This window comes from Eurytemora carolleeae, unplaced genomic scaffold (genome assembly GCF_000591075.1).
Source record: "Eurytemora carolleeae unplaced genomic scaffold, Eaff_2.0 scaffold338, whole genome shotgun sequence".
In the NCBI taxonomy this organism is placed as follows: domain Eukaryota; kingdom Metazoa; phylum Arthropoda; class Copepoda; order Calanoida; family Temoridae; genus Eurytemora; species Eurytemora carolleeae.
The window spans coordinates 172096-190862 of record NW_019396530.1 but is presented as its reverse complement, the minus strand read 5'-3'; the positions used below and the strand labels follow the sequence as shown (position 1 = coordinate 190862).

General features: G+C 32.1%; 1 protein-coding gene across 1 annotated transcript; it reads left to right on the top strand.

The window, feature by feature from the left end:
* The first annotated feature begins 301 nt into the window (after nucleotides 1-301).
* Nucleotides 302-17815, top strand: LOC111704934 (uncharacterized). The gene is made up of 13 exons (XM_023477331.1): nucleotides 302-306; nucleotides 1211-1418; nucleotides 3286-3420; nucleotides 4192-4275; nucleotides 6544-6613; nucleotides 7087-7159; nucleotides 8451-8505; nucleotides 10180-10248; nucleotides 11105-11202; nucleotides 15193-15325; nucleotides 16238-16450; nucleotides 16641-16691; nucleotides 16831-17815. The coding sequence occupies exons 1-13, from the start codon at nucleotides 302-304 to the stop codon at nucleotides 17317-17319; spliced, it is 1683 nt and encodes a 560-aa protein (XP_023333099.1). The 3' UTR covers nucleotides 17320-17815.
* Nucleotides 17816-18767: the final 952 nt, after the last annotated feature.

Below are 18767 nucleotides of genomic sequence, written 5' to 3'. Positions count from 1 at the left end.
TTATATCGGAGGTAATACATTAAACCCTTTATATTGCAGATAATACATACAACTTTTATATCTGAGGTAATACATTAAACTTTTTATATTGCAGATAATACACACAACCTTTATATCGGAGGTAATACATTAAACCCTTTATATTGCAGATAATACACACAACTTTTATATCTGAGGTAATACATTAAACTTTTTATATTGCACACACAACCTTTATATCGGAGGTAATACATTAAACCCTTTATATTGCAGATAATACACACAACCTTTATATCGGAGGTAATACATTAAACCCTTTTATATGAGGTAATATATTCAACTCTCTATATAGGAGGTAATATATTCAACCCTTTAGATCGGAGGTAATATATTCAACCCTTTCTATGGGAGGTAATATATTTAACCCTTTATATCAGAAGTAAGTAATACTTTCAACCCTTAATTTCAGAATTAATGCATTTAACCCTTTATATCGGAGGTAATATATTTTACTCTTTATCGTAGGCAATACATTTAACCTTTTATATTGAAGGTAAAATAAATCCAACCCTTTTTTTGGAGTTAATATATTCAACCTGGTATATCAGAAGTAATATATTCAACCCTTTATATCGGAGGTAATATATTCAATTCTTTATATCGGAGGTAATATATTCAACCCTTTATATTGGAGGGATTATATTCAAACCTTTATTCAACCCTTTATAAAAGGGGTAATATATGAGAGGTATCTCCAACCCTTTTTTTTGTAGTTAATATATTCAACCTGGTATATCAGAGGTAATATATTCAACCCTTTATATCGGAGGTAATATATTCAATTCTTTATATTGGAGGTAATATATTCAACCCTTTATATTGGAGGGATTATATTCAAACCTTTATTCAACTCTTTATATAAGGGGTAATATATATAACCCTTTATATCGGAGGTATTATATTCAACCCTTTAAATCGGAGGTAATATATTCTCCCCTATATATCGGAGGTAGTATATTCTATCCTTTAGATCGGAGGTATTCTATTCAACCCTTTATATTGGATATATTTTATTCAACCCTTTATATTGGAGGTAGTATATTCAATCCTTTATATCGGAGGTATATTATTCAACCCTTTATATGGTAGGTAATATATTCAACCCTTTATATCCGAGGTGATATATTCAATCTTTTATATCGGAGGTAATATATTCAACCCTTTATATCAGAGGTGATATATTCAATCTTCATGTCGAAGGTAATTTATTCAACCCTTTATANATTTATTTATTTATTTATTTATTTATTTATATCCAGGTACTGGACGGCTGCCGGAAGGTTGAAGATGAAGAGATAAAAAATAGAAACAGAGAAGAAATCCAGTTTCCTCTGACTGACATTGATTTATCCGACCTGGAGAATCCTGCAATAACTCAGGTAAATCACGTTTTTATTCAATTCAAGGGATTGTTCACTTGTATATCTACGGTGGTAGGCTAATACATCAATATAATTAAGAGGACGTTTTATTTAAGTTCTAATTGTTAACAAGCTTTTTTTCGAATTAGAAAATTACACTCTTGGTATCCATGTTTTGTGTATCCATGCTGTTTTAAAGCTTGATATAAATCAAAATTGAAATAAAAAGTCGTCTTCATTGTATTGATATAATAGCCTACCACCGTATACTTTTCAATTATCTATCTGTTTGTATGCTTGTTTGTATCCTATTAAGAGTTAAAACGGTATACCCTATTGGGCCCAAATTGTGCGTGGGACCTCAAAAGTATAAAGCAATTAGGTGGAAAATAGCTCTTGGTTGTTTTGATTATTTTTTCCGCCTAATTTCAATAATGATAACAAAATATTTCAACTAAATAGATGTGTGGAGAACTATTAGAGATTTTATACCTTACAAGAGAAGATGCTCACAAATAGAACCACGATTAAAAGTTGAACGAGAAGAATAGTCTTTTAGAAAGAAAGAAAAAAATACTAAAGGATTTGGTCACAAACATGTTGGTGTAAACCTTTTGTATTTCAAATTTAGATTATTTAATCTAAGAGAATTTATAGTTTGAAATATCTAAGGTCTATGAAATTGTGTTACAATGATAAAGGGATTTGAAAATAAGAGAATTTATAGTTTGAAATATCTCAGGTCTATGACATTGGGTTACAATGATAAAGGGATTTGAAAATAAGAGAATTTATAGTTTGAAATATCTAAGGTCTATGACATTGGGTTACAATGATAAAGGGATTTGAAAATCAGAGTGTGTGACAATGGCTCAATTCATTTTTAAAGTGAAAAAACAAACCCCTGTTATATTGGTATATAGATAATAGAAGTTTATGAAAACACAAACCCCTATTATATTGGTATATGGATAATAGATGTTTATGAAAACACAAACCCCTATTTTATTGGCATATAGATAATAGAAGTTTATGAAAACACAAACCCCTATTATATTGGCATTTAGACCATATATGTTTATGAAAACACAAACCCCTATTATATTGGTATATAGATAATAGAAGTGTATGAAAACACAAACCCCTATTATATTGGCATATAGATAATAGAAGTTTATGAAAAAACAAACCCCTATTATATTGCCTTATAGATAATAGAAGTTTATGAAAACACAAACCCCTATTATATTGCCATATAGACCATAGATGTTTCTGAAAACACATACCCCTATTATATTGGCATATGGATCATAGATGTTTATGAAAACACAAACCCCCTATTATATTGGCATATAGATCATAGATGTTTATGAAAACACAAACCCCTATTATATTGGTATATATATCATAGAGGTTTATGAAAACACAAACCCCTATTATATTGGTATATAGACCATAATTGTTTATGAAAACACAAACCCTATTATATTGGTATATAGATCATAGAAGTTTATAAAAACACAAACCCCTATTATATTGGTATATAGACCATAGATGTTTATTAAAACAGAAACCCTTATTATATTGGTATATATATCATAGAGGTTTATGAAAACACAAACCCCTATTATATTGGCATATAGACCATAGATGTTTATGAAAACACTAAGGATCTAAACTTTAACTTTAAAACTCTTAAATAAATATCAGAATTGACACAACGTCTTAGGAGTAATTTCTCTTTATGTCTAGTTCATAGTATCTTCGATGCTTTTGAAAATATGCGAACATCCCTTTCAATATGATATGTTGGTAGTAGAAAGCTCCTTAAAGTTTGATTGATTGATTGATATGTTGGTTATTTGATTGATTGCTTGTATTTAAGGTTGAGGAGATAGATGTTTGGAACTGTGTGCTGACCCATTCTAAAGATATTGACCTCAAGCTGAGGATTGATGGCAGGCTTCTTGTTGGTCAATATCTTCTAGATGCAAATACAGAGATTAGTATTGATACAGAGGTGAGTTTATATCTTCTAGATGCAGATACAGAGATTAGTATAGATACAGAGGTGAGTTTATATCTTCTAGGTGCAGATACAGAGATTTGTATAGATACAGAGGTGAGTTGATATCTTCCAGGTGCAGATACAGAGATTAGTAAAGATACAGAGTTAGATGCAGCTATAAATATTAGTATAGATACAGAGGTAAGTTAATATCTTGTAGATGCAGCTATAAAGATTAGTATAGATACAGTAGTGATTTAATATCTGCTAGATCAGAGATTATTATTTATACAGAGTTAAAGAGTTCAGTGTAGATACAGAAGTGAGTTAATATAAGAAGCAATGAAGAAACTTGTGGAAATTAACACTTTTCTAATCAGAAAAATGACTGAATCTTCCACATTTCTTTGTATAGCTTTTTAAATCTTTGCATGGAGGGTTACTTGAAATACTCTCACAGTCATTTAAAGAAATGGTTTTAATGAAAAAAATTGATTGTCCGATCAGCATCACTTAGTAAGAAAAAGATGTATTGAATCAATTTTATAGAAGTTTTGCAACTTGTTATAGATATGTACAATGAAATAAATTAATAAAAGTTTTATTCAATTGTTTAATGTTTAATGTAGAAAAAAATATTGTATTTCCAATAAAGTACAATTAGGAAATGTATACAAGTTCCCACCATATCAAATAAAGATTAGATTAATTTGCAGAATAACAAAATATCAAAATCAAGTCTTGATCTCAATATTCTCAATACACGAGTTCTTATTTTTTTAGACTGGGATCATTAGCTACAGTTTGGAGACTTTACTGCTCTTCCTCAGATATAAATCCTCCTCGCATCCTGTATATATTAAGAAGGTAACAAGTTTATTAGCAGGCATCGTTCTGAGACCGTTTTTGACGTTAAAAGATGTGTCATTAATTACATTGCAAAAATATAGTCTCGGAAAGTTTGATTTTATTACATTGTGTGAATTCTTTTCTCTCATCAAAGTTATGATTATCAATTCATCATCACCCTGTATCTATTATTGATATTCTGAACTAGGCTTTCAGGGCGCTTCGTGCACTGAACTTTGATATTGTAAAACTCAAAATTTCGCAGATTTTTTGTTGACATTGGTTGATTTCTAAAATTTAAAGACTACCTTTTTTTTCAAGGCACAATTTTTCAATTTTTACCAAGCATCATAATCCTTTCTAGAGGTCATGTGTGTGTTGGCACAAAAAATTGGGCTCGATCAGTTCAGCCGTGTTTGATTGAATACAACCAGACAGGCAAAATATATGTATAGAGATGGCTTTGCAATGTCCTTAAAGTTGGCTTTAAACGTTGTTTGTTTGTTTGTTTGTTTTAAACTTGTTAAATTGTGTTTGTTTCAAGTTGTTAAAGGGACCTTTAGACGTAAATTCAAGGATGCGTTTATTTATAGAGTGGAATTGTATCATCCACTGAGCAAATTGATAATTTTTAATTGTGGTTTCACTGCAACAGTGACTTGCATATTTCTGCTACAGAAAAATTAGAGAAAATTGTCAAAAATGAACAATTTTCAAGTTTGAAAAACGACGATGTCTTATACACGTTTTTGATCAGAAAAAGTTTTTTAAATGGGCATTTCCCTATTTCATTGGAAGGCCCCTTGACATTTCGATGACCGTTCCTTTTAAACTGTATTTGTTCCAAGTTGGTAAACAGTCCCTTTAAACTGTGTTTGTTCCAAGTTGGTAAACAGTCCCTTTAAACTGTATCTGTTCCAAGTTGGTAAACAGTCCCTTTAAACGGTTTCTGTTCCAAGTTGGTAAACAGTCTTTTTAAACTGTGTTTGTTCCAAGTTGGTAAACAGTCCCTTTAAACCGTATTTGTTTCAAGTTGGTAAACAGTCCCTTTAAACTGTATTTGTTTAAATTTGGTAAACAGTTCCTTTAAACTGTATTTGTTCCAAGTTGGTAAACAGTTCCTTTAAACTGTATTTGTTCCAAGTTGGTAAACAGTCCCTTTAAACGGTTTCTGTTCCAAGTTGGTAAACAGTCCCTTTAAACTGTTTTTGTTCCAAGTTAGTAAACAGTCCCTTTTTACTGTGTTTGTTCCAAGTTAGTAAACAGTTCCTTTAAACTGTGTTTGTTCCAAGTTAGTAAATCCAATTCCGATTCTCTTTCACAAACTTTTTACTTTGACAAAACTTGCATTCAACTTAACATTTAACTAATAAGAATTGTTCTTTATATTTGTGAATTTGAATTGTTATTTTTTTTGTGACACTTGTATTGTAATAAAAAGATCTGAGACCGAATTTAAAGAATTTGAGCCACGGCTTAAATTTGAGACGCGGTTCAAACATGGTTGGTTCCACTTGAAATTGTATTCATTATTTAAAATATTTGAGCCGGCGCTTAATTAGTATTAGTACTGGTGTTTGGCGGTTCAGCGACTTGCTTTAATTCTTTAAATTTGGCCTCTTAGCGGTTTTTGTTTGTAAGTATCGTTTATGTTTAATTCGTCAAAATAAACGAAATGGTTCGTTTAAATAAAATATCTGATTTGAAGCTCACTTGATATTGTGCGATTCATAGAAAATCTTTTTTTCAAAATCATTTTTGGTCTATCTGCAGCATATTATCTATGTATTTGGTCGATCTGCAGCATATTATCTATGTATTTGGTCGATCTGTAGCATAATATCTATGGATTTGGTCGATCTGCAGCATATTATCTTTGTATTTTGGTCTATCTGCAGCATATTATCTATGTATTTGGTCGATCTGCAGCATACAATCTATGTATTTATCTTGATATTTCCATCTGTTTATTGATCTAGAGATCTGCAGTATTAATCTAACTATAGACTTTATCTTTATCCTTCTATTTATTATCTATTTATATCTCTATTTATCTACCTATTTATCCAGCTATCTTGCCATTCATCCATTCAATTATCCTTTTATTCACCCATCTAATTGTCAATCTATTTATCTTTCTAACTACATCTATCTTTCTATTTATTCACTTATATGTCTATCTATTTATCTATCAAGCTAGCTATTATTAATCTATCTGTCTATCTATTTATATGTCTATTTATCTATCAAGCTAGCTATTTTTCATCTATATGTCTATCTATTTAGGTGACTGGACTGTTTCCTGGAAAAGAAGTTGTTATAATGGATCATAGACTCAAGATCTTAGATTTCCTAGGTAAATACAAACATTGTACTGTACTGTACTGTACTGTACTGTACTGTACTGTACTGTACTGTACTGTACTGTACTGTACTGTACTGTACTACTGAACTGAACTGAACTGAACTGAACTGAACTGAACTGAACTGAACTGAACTGAACTGAACTGAACTGAACTGAACTGAACTGAACTGAACTCTACTTAATTCTACTGAACTCTACTGAACTCTACTCTACTCTACTCTACTCTACTCTACTCTACTCTGCTTTACTCTACTCTGCTTTACTCTGCTTTACTCTGCTTTACTATGCTTTACTATGCTTTACTATGCTTTACTGTACTGTACTGTACTGTACTGTACTGTACTGTTATGTACTGTAATGTACTATACTTTACTATACTGTAATGTACTGCACTGTACTGTAACATGTTGTTCTGTAATGTACTGTACTGTATCGAATTGTACTATACTGTTATTCTTTATCAGCTGACCCCACTTTACTGAAGATAGAGGTGACTGTGTACACACGAGATCAACATATTAGAAAAATATACTCCAGGTACAGGGTGTCATACTAAATATGACAGCTGAGAAACGATACAGGGTGACTCACAAAGGATAAGAGAACATTAATATTTAAATATAAACATGGAGTTATAGTTCATACTTGATCAGACAAAGCTTTTTAAGGATATCGTTGTAAATCTTGAATTGACATCTTAGTATGGAGGGTCACTTCTTTGATATTACGCTTACAGTCCCTCTAAGTTGTCACATTTAGAGGGACAATTTTTTTTTATCTTTTAAATAATCTTTCTTGTATTTTCCTAACTCGTTCATTATATTTATTTTGGTTTCTTTAACCTTTGAATGGTCATTAATGGTCACACTTTGAAATCAGTTTGCAAAGATATTAGGATTATAAAATTTAGACCATGAAGTAAGTTATCAGTTACTAATAAATTTTAAATGTATCATTTACTCACAGACAAATTTCCATTGATTCTAATTTGTCTGAGAGTAAATGGCATTCCTTTGTAAAATTAAATCGATTAAAAGGGGCGGGATGAAATGAAAAAAAAACAGCTTTTTATAAAGGAATGAATATCTCTGTTTCTGATATAATTTTATAATAATAATATAATTCTGACATAATTTTTTCGGGTTTTATTTCCTTAATTGGATTACATTGATTATTCGTAGAGGTACATACATGAACTGTTGATTAAGAAGTATCAAAAAGGATGAAAAATTGCATTTTGATTTCAAACTTTTTATTTTTACCCCAAGATCACAGCATTAAACATCATTAATTTTTCAGGATTACCCCTTGCCCCCCCCCTTCCCCATTGGGGAATAGTTTTTATGATGAGGGGGGGGGGTAATGAATAATTGAACATCAAAAGACACCTTTTCTCATTCTTTTTGATACTTTTTACACACAACTATTGATATTCTCTTAAAAACCCTTTCCCCAGTTCACTGAATAAAACACTAAAAAAGGCCTAAGCAATAAGAATATATATTTTCTTGGAGGGGGGGGGGGGGTTCAAAAGGGGGGAAAGAAAAATTATTTTTAAGAAAATATACTGTTCTGCCGGCATGCTTAGTTGCCCTTATATACCCATGTGTTTTCAATATTAGCCGAACATCATGGATGAATCATTGAATCACGTACAACAACGAGAAAATGGAAATCTAGAAATACAAAAAATTTCAAATTACTTTTTAAAAATAATATTTTCTTAAATATACGAATATAAAATGTAAAATAATTAATGGTTTCTGGAGTTGATGAGAACGGAATCTGACCTGGAGTTCATCTATCAATCTAAATGTATAATATTAAGGTTTCTGGAGTTGACGAAAACAGAATCTGAACCTGAGTTCATCCCTGCTTCAAAGGAATAAAATCTATAAAATTGGAAATTAAACTTCTTGCCTGACAACGGCATATATTTTTTTCTTAAAGGGACTGTATGCTTTATTTCATGGGACCCTTCAATTTGAAAAATATTGAACACCCAAAACGGAAAACGATCTTATTATAAAAAAACGATGTCCAACTCTAACCAATGGCACCCTTTTGCTCTTTATCTGATAAATTATGTGGAAGATATTGTCGTTTTTCTTGCTTTAAAACTTAATAAATGGAGGGTCACTTAAAATTACGCCTGTAGCCCCTTTTAAAGACTAAAGCAGTCATTTAAAATGCGGCGTTAAAGATATGCTCCAAACCTCGCAGAGAGAAAAAAGGCGTTAGTTCCACATTTAAAAAAATATGTTTCTGTCTGGGTTGATCCTATTCAGTTCTTGAGATTTCTTTCTGTCATGAAGATTCAAAACAGGGTTTTAATATCGGAATAGCTTTCGGATTTGCATAGCAGTTTCAAGGAAATAAATTGACAGAATATATCGCTTTTTAAGATAGCAAAATGAGAACGCTTTTGAATCTAAGAACAAAGGGTTACTTAGAACTAAATGGACACAGTCGTCGTCGTATTTATCAATACAATGACGACAATTTTAGATTTCAATTTGTTGATTTCTACCAAGCTTTCAAGCAGCATGCATAAGATAAGCTGTTAATTAACACTTTCTCTTTGTTTACTTGTTAACTTGTAGTTTTAAGAAAGCTTGTTAAAAGATCAAAACTTAAAATAGAAAAGTCGTCTTCATTGTTTTGATTTAACGCCTACCGCTGTACAATATCTCCAAGTCTGAATAAAAGATGTTTAATAAAATAAAAGTAGGAGTGAAGCTAGGTTTAATATTGAAGTGAGGTGGGAATCCATTATTTTTGATAAAACGTGCAGAATAGAGAAGAATTTTCAAATAAACCATTAGACCCCCCCCTAGCTATACGGAGAGGGGGAATTCTGCAAACTAATAAATTAACTAACTGAGGAGGGGTATTTCCCAAGTACCAACTTCCCAAATGTGCAATTTCCCAATTGCAATTGGGACTGAACGCTGCGGCTAGAAAGACATCGTACGCTGTGTCCAAGACAACCTTGAAAAAAATACCCTACAGAAGTTACTGCTTGGGAAAAGCATCTGGGAAAGCAAGAATATAATGCAAGGAAAGTTAATTGCAGTTGCGTATATCTCTGTGTACATATTGAAACCAGTTCTCTCTGGGCGGAATTTGTAAACAAGATAGATGCCTCAGTGTTCGTTTAGTATCCGAGGAGGTTAAAAAAAATTGAAAATTCACAGAATATTTCATTAATTATTTATGTGAAAGATGGATCCCATGTCAGGCTTCGACATCCGTCTTGTGTTTACATTACCGCCTAGTGACATTGCACTGCAGTTCAAAAGAAGCGTACACCTCTGAAATGACTTTCCTTGCATTGAATCCTTGTGAGAAAGTATCTAGCATCCTCATTTATAGGGTTCTTGTAAACAGAAATACTCTGAAACAATTATCAAGCATGGGATTAGAAATCACGCCCACATGCACTTTATGAATAAGATTTAAATTTTTTTAATTATTAACTACAGGGGTGGGGGGGGGGGGTGAACTTGCTGCGAAGTTTATTGAAATTCAGACGACATAGTTTTTATTTGATTCAGTTTGAGAAGTTTCAGCCGTTGTTCCAGCAGTACTTTAAACAGATCTACAGTAGAGGATTTAGGGACCAGGTAATTAAAGAGATTGTTTGCGTAATTCAGGGTTCAATATCTTGTAAATGGGATTATTAAAGGGACTGTTTGAATAATTCAGGGTTTAATATCTTGTAAATGGATTATTAAAGGGACTGTTTGAATAATTCAGGGTTTAATATCTTGTAAATGGGATTATTAAAGAGACTGTTGAATAATTCAGGGTTTAATATCTTGTAAATGGGATTATTGAAGGGACTGTTTGAATAATTCAGGGTTTAATATCTTGTAAATGGGATTATTGAAGGGACTGTTTGAATAATTCAGGGTTTAATATCTTGCAAATGGGATTATTAAAGGGATTGTTTGAATAATTCAGGGTTTAATATCTTGTAAATGGGATTATTAAAGGGACTGTTTGAATAATTCAGGGTTTAATATCTTGTAAAAGGGATTATTGAAGGGAATGTTTGCCTAATAATTCAGGGTTCTTTATATTGAGAAATATTTCGTTCTTATACAAGAACATTATTTTTTTAAGTAATGTTCATTTTTCGTAAACACTTTCTTTAAGTATAAAAAAGTGATATCCTACCGAAAAATGCCAGGGGCAGCGTTTCGAAAAATGACAGGAGTAGCGTTTTATCGTCTATAAGCAACATCCCCTCTACTGAGCTTCTGGCCTACTAGAGTTGTTGTTAGTATTTAGAGCTGGTAGGGGTTAGACAACTTCGCCCCTGGTGGGAAAGTGTGTCGGCGCGACTCACTACGGCGCCAGCAGCGACTAAGCTAAATGTCTAAATAGCAGCTGTAAAACCATGTGCGAGTAGGTCAGAAGTTTAGTATATAACGGATGTGCGTAGGTCGAAAGATCATGAAATGTGATGAATTTCAGGTGAACTGGCTGGAGGTTTGCCGCGTCGGCGCAGAAGAACTGGTGAACACATGGGTGGCAGCTGAATGCGATTTTGATCGTTTAGTTGACAAACAGAGGTATAAAAATTATATAATAAATTTAGAAATTAAAAATATAAAAATGATAAGATTGCGCCACTTTAAAAAAGGATGGCAAATAGAGAAATTTATTAATAGCAATAAGATTTTTTCAATTTAAAAGGGGGCATAGTGTGGAACTTCCTCAGCACAAGCCCCATAAATTTAAATTTAGTTTTTCTCCATTTAATTTTAATTAGAATTAAGAAATATCTGTCCTAAAAATATAACAGTTCGTGTCTAGTTTCATAATTATTTATAACTTCAGTGATAAGCAGAAAACTAGAAAAGGAAGACGACAATAAAGTGATAATTAATTGCATTAAAGTTGTTACAAAGAAAATTGTTTCACGAATAACTTGTTAACTGAAATGGTTTCACGAGTAACTGTTTACACTTTACACTACACAATTGCTGTGCTTTATGTTCAAGTCATACTGTACTGTACTGTACTGTACTGTACTGTACTGTACTGTACTGTACTGGACTGGACTGGACTGGACTGGACTGGACTGTACTGTACTGTACTGGACTGGACTGGACTGGACTGTACTGTACTGTACTGTACTGTACTGTACTGTACTGGACTGTACAATACGTATTAAGGATAAAGGTTATGCATGAAACATTTTATTGTGTAAATATCTCGCTTCTGGGTTTCTAAACTTTACAAGACAGTACTTGCAAGTTTAGAATAAATTTACATTCTGTAATCCAACCTTTCCAACAAATGTCACAAGCAACTGACAAGAATACATCTTCTATATATCTTTTATATAATGAAACAAGACATTTGTATATATTCCCTATATCCGGCCGAACCGAATGGAGTGACATTTTTTTAGTGAACCCTTGAGTACCCCGGGGGGGTAACATAGACTATAAAAAAAAATCGATTTTTTTCATCAAAAATTCGTTTTTTCTAAAATCTGAATTTTTTTATAAAATTTCTATTTTCCATGGCCACCTCGGCTAGTCTACTTTAGAGCAATAATCAGAGCAGCTTCTCAGATTTCAGTTTGTCTCGTTGTCCATCCCTTTTGGGACATTTAGTCCACCCCTTCTGGGACATTTAGTGTTTCTTTAATTTCTAAAGATGGTAAATTGATATTTTTTAAATGTTTGCTATTTTAAACTGTCTGAAAATATTTCTGTTTCCAATGTCTATATTTATGAAATGCCTTGTCATTAAAATTTACAGCTAACAAAACTGTTACCAATTAAAATTTACAGCTAACAAAACTGTTACCAATTAAAATTTACAGCTAACAAAACTGTTACCAATAAAAATCTACAGCTAACAAAACTGTTACCAATTAAAATTTACAGCTAACAAAACTGTTACCAATTAAAGTGACATTTCTTTCAGTAATAACCCTTAATATATATGGAAAGATTGTGGAAATCTATGAAATGTCTGAAATGTATTTTATTTGACATTTCCAATCTATGAAATGTCTGAAATGTATTTTATTTGACATTTCCAATCTATGAAATGTCTAATTTATCTTATTTCCAATCTATGAAATGTCTGAAATGTATTTTATTTGACATTTCCAATCTATGAAATGTCTAATTTATCTTATTTCCAATCTATGAAATGTCTGAAATGTATTTTATTTGACATTTCCAATCTATGAAATGTCTGAAATGTATTTTATTTGACATTTCCAAGCTATGAAATGTCTGAAATGTATTTTATTTGACATTTCCAATCTATGAAATGTCTGAAATGTATTTTATTTGACATTTCCAATCTATGAAATGTCTAATTTATCTTATATCCAATCTATGGAATGGCTACAATGTTTGATATATGACATGCCCAATCATTAAATGTCTGATACATGACATGTCCAATCTATAAAATGTCTATAATGTCTGATATATGCAGGGTGGCCAAAATGTACGGATTGTACGGATTTTTTTCAAATTGTACGGATTTTTATCCTGGAAATACACCGGTTTTTTTTCACTCATTTCAGCAAATTTTTCATGAAAATTTCAAAAAAAAAATCTCGTTAAAATGAACTTAGTTTAACTTATTTTCTGCATTCTAAATAATGTTAGATTGATTAATGTTTCAATTGACAATCAAAATTCATTCATAATTTTCGAGATATGTCCCAGAAGTGTTCATTTGAGAATATATTCCAGAAGTGTTCATTTGAGCAGACCCAGTTTAGAATTTTAGTGTGGAAGACCCAGTTTAGAATATGGTGTAGCAGACCCAGTATAGAATATAGTGTGGCAGACCCAGTTTAGAATATGGTGTAGCAGACCCAGTTTAGAATATAGAATATAGTGAGGCAGAACCCAATTAAGAATAGTGTGGCAGACCCAGTTTAGAATATGGTGTAGCAGACCCAGTTAAGAATATAGAATATAGTGAGGCAGAACCCAATTAAGAATAGTGTGGCAGACCCATTTTAGAATATGGTGTAGCAGACCCAGTTTAGAATATAGAATATAGTGAGGCAGAACCCAATTAAGAATAGTGTGGCAGACCCATTTTAGAATATGGTGTAGCAGACCCAGTTTATAATATAGAATATAGTGAGGAAGACCCAATTAAGAATATAGTGTGGCAGACCCAGTTTAGAATATGGTTTTGCAGACCCAGTTTAGAATATGGTGTAACAGATCCAGTTTATAATAACGTGTAGCAGACCCAGTTTAGACTGTAGTGTATCAGGCCCAATTAAGAATATAGTGTGGCAGACCCAGTTTAGACTGTAGTGTGGCAGACCCAGTTAAGAATATGGTGTAGCAGACCCAGTTTAGAATATGGTTTTGCAGACCCAGTTTAGAATATGGTGTAGCAGACCCAGTTTAGAATATGGTGTAGCAGACCCAGTATATATTATGGTGTAGCAAGCCCAGTTTAGAATATCATATGTACGGATTGTACGGATTTTTTTTCGAAAATTGTACTGATTGTACGGATTTAAAAAAAAAAAAAAACGGATTTTTTCAACAACAAAAATGTACGGACTGTACTGTTTTTTTCAAAAATTGTACGGATTGTACGGATTTTTTTCGAAAATTATACAGATTGTACGGATTTTTTCTGAAAATGTACGGATTTTTTCAAAAAAGTTTTGGCCACCCTGTATGACATGTCCAAATTATAAATTTTCTAAAATGTCTGATATATGACATGACCAATCTATAAAATGTCTGAAATCTATGATACATGAAACGTCCAATCTATGAAATGTCTAAATGTTTGATATATGATATGTCCAATCTATAAAATATTTAAAATGTTTGATATATAACATGTTCAATCTACGAAATGTCTAAAATGTCTGATATATGAAATGACCAATCTATTAAATGTCTGAAATCTATGATGTATGAAACGTCCAATCTATGAAATGTCTAAATATTTGATATATGACATGACCAATCTATAAAATGTCTAAAATGTCTGATATATGACATGTCCAATCTATGAAATGTCTAAATGTTTGATATATGACATGTCCAATAGATTATAAAATGTCTGAAATCTATGATATATGACATAACCAATCTATAAAGTGTCTAAAATGTTTGATATATAACATGTCCAATCTATGAAATGTCTATTTTAAAATTCAGTGATGGTGATGGACCAAACCTCTGTAGAGTAAAAAAGTAGATGTTAGTTCCACATTTATTGAAAATATATTTCGGTCTGGGTTGACCCTCGTCAGTTCTAACGATATAAAAACCATCAAAATCGATAAAAAAAATTTAAAAAAGTAAAAATCACAAGAAGATAAACAAACAAAAAGATTATTCAAAATAAAAATTTGGGCTGTCAAATGGACATAAGGGAAAAGAACTCAGATTATGAGATGGAAAAAAGATATGAAATGTCTAAAATGTCTGATATATGACATATCCTATTTATGAAATGTCTAAAATGTTTGATGAAATGTCCAATCTATAAAATGTCTAAATGTTTGATATATGAAATGCCCCAACATCCAAATATTTTAGGTCTGTGAGTCGTGAGAAGACAGAAAGAGTTCAGAATTCCAAGTACAAAAAGATTTTTAAATCTCATCTGAGGAGGCTGGAAGATGTTGCTCATAGGGTCTCTCCTACTCTAAATATAAAATCTTTTATCAAGGTATATGTTTAGCATAAATGATAGATGGGTGGCTGAGTGCATCGACTATGACAGACTTGGGAAGTTGCCGCTAGGGAAATTGCAAATTTGTAAAATTACTACTTGGAAAAAATACCCTTGGAAACTTGCCGCTAGGGAAAAGGCCTTTGGGAAAGTTTTTTACTCGATACTGATTTTGCAGTTTGCACACACGCCTTTTTAACTGTTCAGCCCTCATCCTAGTTAGATTTCACTTTCAATCACTTTTTTCCTGTACATACATTTTTAGCTTTTTTTATACTTTTTGTCAGACGATGCATTTGATAAAAAGTCTATTCTCTACTCTGTAAGCCTAAAAGATGAATTATATATTAAAATGTTGATTGAATTCGAATAACAGAAACCGAATGCATCTCACCATGCTTATTGCTTCCGGAGTGCACTCACTAAGTTAAATTTTTGATTGAATTTAACTAATATTTATTATGAAAAATAAAATGTGTAGACCTTTCCATTTCTTTTTAGAAAATAAAGTTTTCAATGGAAATGTAAGGAAATATTTTGGTCTTAAATTCCATTTAAAAAAATAGTTTAGATTTGGTTTTGGCAAAATTATAAATGAAATTGTTTTTCCTAATATCAGTCCTTTCCTTTAGTTTTTTAATAACATCAGTCCTTTCCGTTAGTTTTTAAATAACTTAAAGGGACTGTAAAGGAAAAATGAAAGGAGGTATAGGCTGAAAGTTAATCACTTTAGCTCTTGATCGCGACCCATGAAAGTTTTATATGTCAAATTTAGAAAATCTTAAACTTAAATCACGTGACCAGAACTAACACCAATGGCAAAGCAGTATACTGATCACGTGTCTCCGCCTGTATCACGTGACCACTTTACTGCACTGCCATTGTTGGAACTTTATTTTGTAAATTCAGGAAAGTATGGAGCATATTAAAAGCATCCTGGCGAACCAGGAGATTTGGAAGAACCAGGAGAAAAGGGATACAAACATTGAGAGGATCTCTATCTCCTCTGAGGATGAAGACATGGATACCCCTGAACCTGCCAATATGCATCTTGTAGATAATACCAATCCTGAAGAGAATTCAGATACAGATGATGATGAGTGTATTATAACCAAGCTGAAGGTAATCCATTCAGTGATAGGCGATTATATCAATACAATGAAGACAACTTTTAATTCATAACAGCATGGAGATTCGAAAAAGCTTGCTAACAATCAAAGTTAAATAAAAAAGTCGTCTTAATCGCATTATGTAATCCCTACCACCATATAAAAACAAAATATTTTGAAAACTCGTTTATTTTTTATTTCAGACTATAAATCAAGCAAAAGATTTGGATGCCATCAAGTACCAAGATTTAGAGGTAAAAGATTTGCTCAGTTCTATCTATCTCTTTTATGACCCCCTCCCACACACACACACACAAATGCAAACCCACTTCTCTCACCAATTGATAAATATCTCTTATCATTAATGTTCAATTCTAATAAATTCTAATTTAGGAGAAATTAAAGATGCTGAAGCAGCAGTTGTCATCTGTGGATGGAGAGGAAGAGGGTTCTCAGAGAATTGAAAGTGGAGCAGAGGAGAAATTAACTGTGGAGTTTGATGAAGAAAGTTCCGCGAGAATTGAAGATGAAGGAACGGGGACTGAGAAGAGGGAGGGATCCCAGACCCCAGAATACAAAATCTCATCAGACGAGGAGATGGACGTGGATGAAGACACAAGGTTGGCCTACGGCTTTGACCAACCAGGAACGAGTGGAATTTCTGGCCAATCACAGACTAGAGAAAGCAGTCCCGGCCAATCACAGGGAAGAGAAAGCAGTCCTAGCCAATCACAGACTTCAGAAAGAAGTCCTGGCCAATCAAAGACAAGAGAAAGCAGTCCCGGCCAATCACAGGGAAGAGAAGGCAGTGCTGACCGTTCTGAATCTGAATCATCAGGAGAAGAAGGAAAGTATTCTGAGGGTGAGCTGGAAATATCATAAATTAATAACCTAAGTGTTACCTTTTAAAACGTTTGCCTCAATAGTTCAATACTTGACAGAAATCTCAATACTTTAACTTAAAACAATGTTTATGACTTTTGGTCATTTTAAAAAGCCTGTCTCTGACTTTGACGTTTTAAAGAACAATTGTTTGTTTTTACATTAATAATTTGGTGATGGGGTCAACTCAACACAATTTTATGCTAAGAAAATGAAACCCCGGATCAAAATTGAAATCACAAGTGTTAATTTTCCTTAAACAAGTGTAAAATTATTGAAATAACATTCAGTAAACCTGTTCAGAAAAAAATTAAATTTCTATGTATACGTAAATATATTCTGTATCGATCTTTTACTATTCAGCGCATGTATAAACGCCAGTTTTTTTTTAGTGCCTAAATTATTTTCACACAATGTACACTAAAAGCTTCCCCAATGGTGCTATATCTAAATTCAAAATATTTTTTTAGAATGAATAAATTTTTTATTTTTGAAATTTCGAATTTTTTTTGCTGAAAATATTTTTTCACTTTTTATTTAATAAAATAAGTTTCCCCCGAGGGGGGTTAGTCTGCTAGTAAAATTATTCGGTGTGTATATGAGATAGTGGTTTGGGTTTTCCTGGATTTTCGCAATTGATCATAAAATACTACTTACCATATTAAAGAAAATAGGAAAAATGGTTTGAAAACTATCTCTAAGATAGAGGGCAATATGTTATGGTTAATAACCTATCCCAACTTTTTTAACACCTTGAATATTTCTGTTACTCAGGGATCAATTTTAGGACCGTTACTTTTCTTGATTTTAATAAATTATAATTTTAAAAGCAATGCCCTGCTGAACTTTCTCTTTGCTGACGATACAACTGCATTGAAAAAAGGTTAAAGTCTTATAGAACTTCTTGAGCTTCGGAAACTTGGAATGTAGCTGAGAGCCAATAAACTTGCAATTAATATTAAAAAGATGAAAAATTATAATTTTTCATCCTAAGCAGAAGAAAGTTGAGGACTTTCAGTTTATTTTTAACTGCAATGATTTGAATTCTTTTCCCGATCCCAGATGTATTGTAGTCTTCTGCAAGCTTGATGTCTCTCTACTCTGTTCTAGTTCATCCACTTTTTCATTATACTTTTTGCCAAAAAAAAGTGTGTCAGAATTATCTTTAAATCTTACTTCAGTGGTCACTGAGCCATTACTTTTCTCTACTTTTAATTCTCCAGCAGAAACTTAATGCATTCAATTGATATAAATGGTACAGGGTGTCCCAAAAAACATGGGAATTCAGTGACGAATTCGATATCGTCTTTTCAAATAATTCTTTGATTTAGTATAGTGATACCTACTGAGAAAGCTGTAATCTGTAAGAGTTTCGTCTGCTATGTTTACATTTTGTTTGTTTATGTTTTGACTGCAACCGGTTGTACTAAGTAAAACAAGAAAATTAC